The 3290-nt window shown below is 33.8% G+C and overlaps 1 protein-coding gene across 1 annotated transcript; it reads right to left on the reverse strand.

The window, feature by feature from the left end:
• Window positions 1-254: 254 nt before the first annotated feature.
• On the reverse strand, window positions 255-2184 carry LOC133288596 (isoflavone reductase-like protein). The gene is made up of 5 exons (XM_061486398.1): window positions 1896-2184; window positions 1657-1791; window positions 1265-1502; window positions 955-1158; window positions 255-641 (listed from the first exon to the last, which is right to left on the reverse strand). The coding sequence occupies exons 1-5, from the start codon at window positions 2076-2078 to the stop codon at window positions 475-477; spliced, it is 927 nt and encodes a 308-aa protein (XP_061342382.1). The 5' UTR covers window positions 2079-2184; the 3' UTR covers window positions 255-474.
• Window positions 2185-3290: the final 1106 nt, after the last annotated feature.

Here is a 3290-nt window from a genome sequence, read left to right on the forward strand (position 1 = left end):
CATAGTTTCCTATTAACTAAAATTGAATTTATTTAAGAATTTCATGTTTCATGCTCATGAAAGAAATTTAATTTGTGAGATTTAAATTTATGACCATTAATATATAAATAAATTAGTGAAATGCTGATATTTAAATTAAAGATGACAAAATGTTGACTTGCCACGAAACTCATGGCAGGAAACAAGTAAAAGCATGCTCGCCGTTTGCTCTAACAAAGCGAAATATGAATATTGCCCACAGAAACAGAGTGATAAAACAAATTGTGATAAAACTTCAATATTAGAAGAACTTTCGAACAACATAAAGCTAAGAAAAGTAAAAAATGGAAGGATAGTCTTGACAACAACTCAAGCACGTAAGTACAACGGAAAGACAAAGTACAAACTCTCGACCAATTAAACTCAAGATGCTCTGGTTTTATTGACTTGGGGGTGGAGCCATTTACATATTGGCAATAACACATTCCCTAGATTTCAGACAAACGCATTCAAATAGTTGTCGACGGTGATGTGTTTGACCTCAGGATAAAGTTCAGAACCTTCCAACCCGACAGAAGGGTCAATCTCATAGTTTGTACAATCCCCCTTTACCATCATTGAGTGGCCTAAAGCCATCATCAAGTTCCCAGGGAAAGGAGTCTCTGCAGAGAAGAAAACACAATCACAACATAAACAACAGTGCATCTGTATATTAGTTCAATTTTTTTCAAGTAAGATGAGTTTGTGCATTGTCCAATTCCGAGTCCAAAAGAATCTTGAGTGAGCACATCCCCAAATAGTTTATGCTTTTAGGCATCCATCTTTTAAAAGATGGTATATTTTAAGCCCTTCTATCAGTGAATTGAACTAATCCTCACCTTGTCGGTTTAAAAAAATTAAAGACAAACAAGATCCATATATAAACAAGTTGAATTTGTGAGAGTAGCAAAGTCTAAATTGAGTGTTCATACTTACCCTGGATGCTCTTAAGAAGTTGTTCCTCTGGAACATAAATTTTCTCAAGGGTGCTCTTGATCTTGTTCTCCCACAAGGAGACAAGCTCGTTGAAGGTCAAAATATTACCGGGGGGTCTCAGGTACAGAATTTTGTTCAAGGTTCTTGGGTCCTCCACTGCTTTGAGGGTATAAGTCCCAATATCCTCCTCCTTGACATAAATAACTGAAACAACGGTTTTAAACGTTAAACTTGAGGCAATTCAATTGCATGTACATTATTTAGTACTTGTAGAAAAACCGTTTGTAAAAAAGATTTGCTAGGATGTTACCTTTGACATTTCCATCTCCAAGAATGACAACCTTATCCCGGGGAGGAGCAGTGACATTTTGCTGTCCAAGTGTGGGTAAGAAGTAACCGGCAAAAGCATTAGAACATATGTAAGTGTAAGGAATTCCTTCAGCTTCAATTGCCCTTCGGATCATCGCTTTTACCCCAAAAAAGCTGGCCACTGGCTCAACAGCATGGTGACGGTCAACGTCAAACCCAAACTCAGATGGGAGGAACCTCTGATGACAGAAGAAACACCACTTTTTATATATATATATATATATATATATATATATGTATAGCTAATTCAAGTATTCAACTATTTTAACTCAGCTGAAAAGAATATCAGTTTTCAATAAGTTAAATTATTTTTGTAAAAGAAGGCTTATGCACCTTGACGTTTCCAGCTTCTTTTATTGCTGCTATGAGCTTCAATTGGTCATGTATCTGAGCTCCACCTAGAGTAGAGATCACAACATCAACTTGCTTGATTGCCTTGACAAGGCTTGCATGATCAGTTAGATCACCCTACAGAATCAAAGAGATAAAGATGTCATAATAGTTTATCTGAAATCTGAAGTAGTTATTTTAAAAAAAATAAAATAAAATAATAGTGATTGAAAGAGACATACATAAAGCAAGGTAACTCCGGAGCTCTTGAAGCTCTCGATAAGCTTTGATTTGTCAGGATGAGAAACAGTGCTCTCCCTGACCAAGGCAAAGGTTGGGTGTCCTGCTTTTGCGCTTGCCTCGACTAAGAATTTTCCAATGTATCCTGTGCCTCCGAGGACTAGGATTTTGCTCTTCTCTGCCATGGATTCAATGAATAAAATTTCAAAGTTGAAATCAAAACAAGCAGTGAGTTTTTGATTTTGTGCGTGTGCAGATTAAAGGGATAAGTTTGCTGGTATTTGTAGGACAATTCCCGTCCCGAGATGAGCCTAAATTTCCGAATCGAAGTCAATAGTCTATGATCAATACTATATTAATACAAGTGATTACTTTTAACTACTTTGATCGTGACATGTGAATTCCTTCAATTGGTTGGCTTATACATACATACATGGCTTATTATTTCTCAAGCTGTTTGAGACAATGTTATCTCCGGCTACTAAATCATAACCGTACAAAGATAGATCAATGATGATAAAAAAAGAGAGAGAAAAAGAGAATCATAACTATTCAAAGGTAAATCAATTAATATAAGAAAATAAATAAACAAAACGACGTAGTTTTGAGGTGGCAGGAGATAACATTGTCTCAAGCAACTTGAGAAATATTTTTCCACATATATATGTGGAAAAATATTTCTCAAGTTGCTTGAGATAAATTTATCTCCGGCCATCCTAAAACTACGTCGTTTTGTTTATTTATTTCCTTATATTAATTGATTCACCTTTGAATGATTATGATTTTCTTTTTCTCTATTTTCCTTTATCACCATTGATCCATCTATGTACAGTTATGATTTAGTAGCCGGAGATAACATTGTCTCAAACAACTTGAGAAACGATAAGTCCATATATGTATATATATTTATGGGAATAATGTTTGTCCTTTTAGAGGATATAACTTTGTCAATCAACGGTTAGGAATTATTGAATTTTATTACGAATTACTAATTAATAAGTTTGACCCAATAAATCTTAACCGTTGATTGACGGAAATCAACGGTTATGATTTAAAATAACACATAATTATATACTTTAAAAGAACAAACGTTTTTTCCTATATATATATGAGATAGATTATATTTACAAACTTTTTATTTACAAACTACACTATGTACTCCTAGAAGTACATTAGGCTACATTATGTACTTCGGGAAGTACATAGTGTAATATGAGTTTGATATAACTTCTACTTAAAAGGAGAAGATAAGTTAAAAATAAAATATTTCAAACATGCACTAGAGCTATGAATGTGCGTATTCTATACTGTATTGTAAAGTGTAATTAGAGGAAATCTTCCGCTATATATTATTTGTATGTTGATAAAATTAATATGAATGATACACTTATAAAAAA

This window comes from Gastrolobium bilobum, unplaced genomic scaffold, assembly GCF_033153095.1.
Source record: "Gastrolobium bilobum isolate Gb01-03AN ecotype WA unplaced genomic scaffold, APGP_CSIRO_Gbil_v1 utg728, whole genome shotgun sequence".
Lineage (NCBI taxonomy): Eukaryota > Viridiplantae > Streptophyta > Magnoliopsida > Fabales > Fabaceae > Gastrolobium > Gastrolobium bilobum.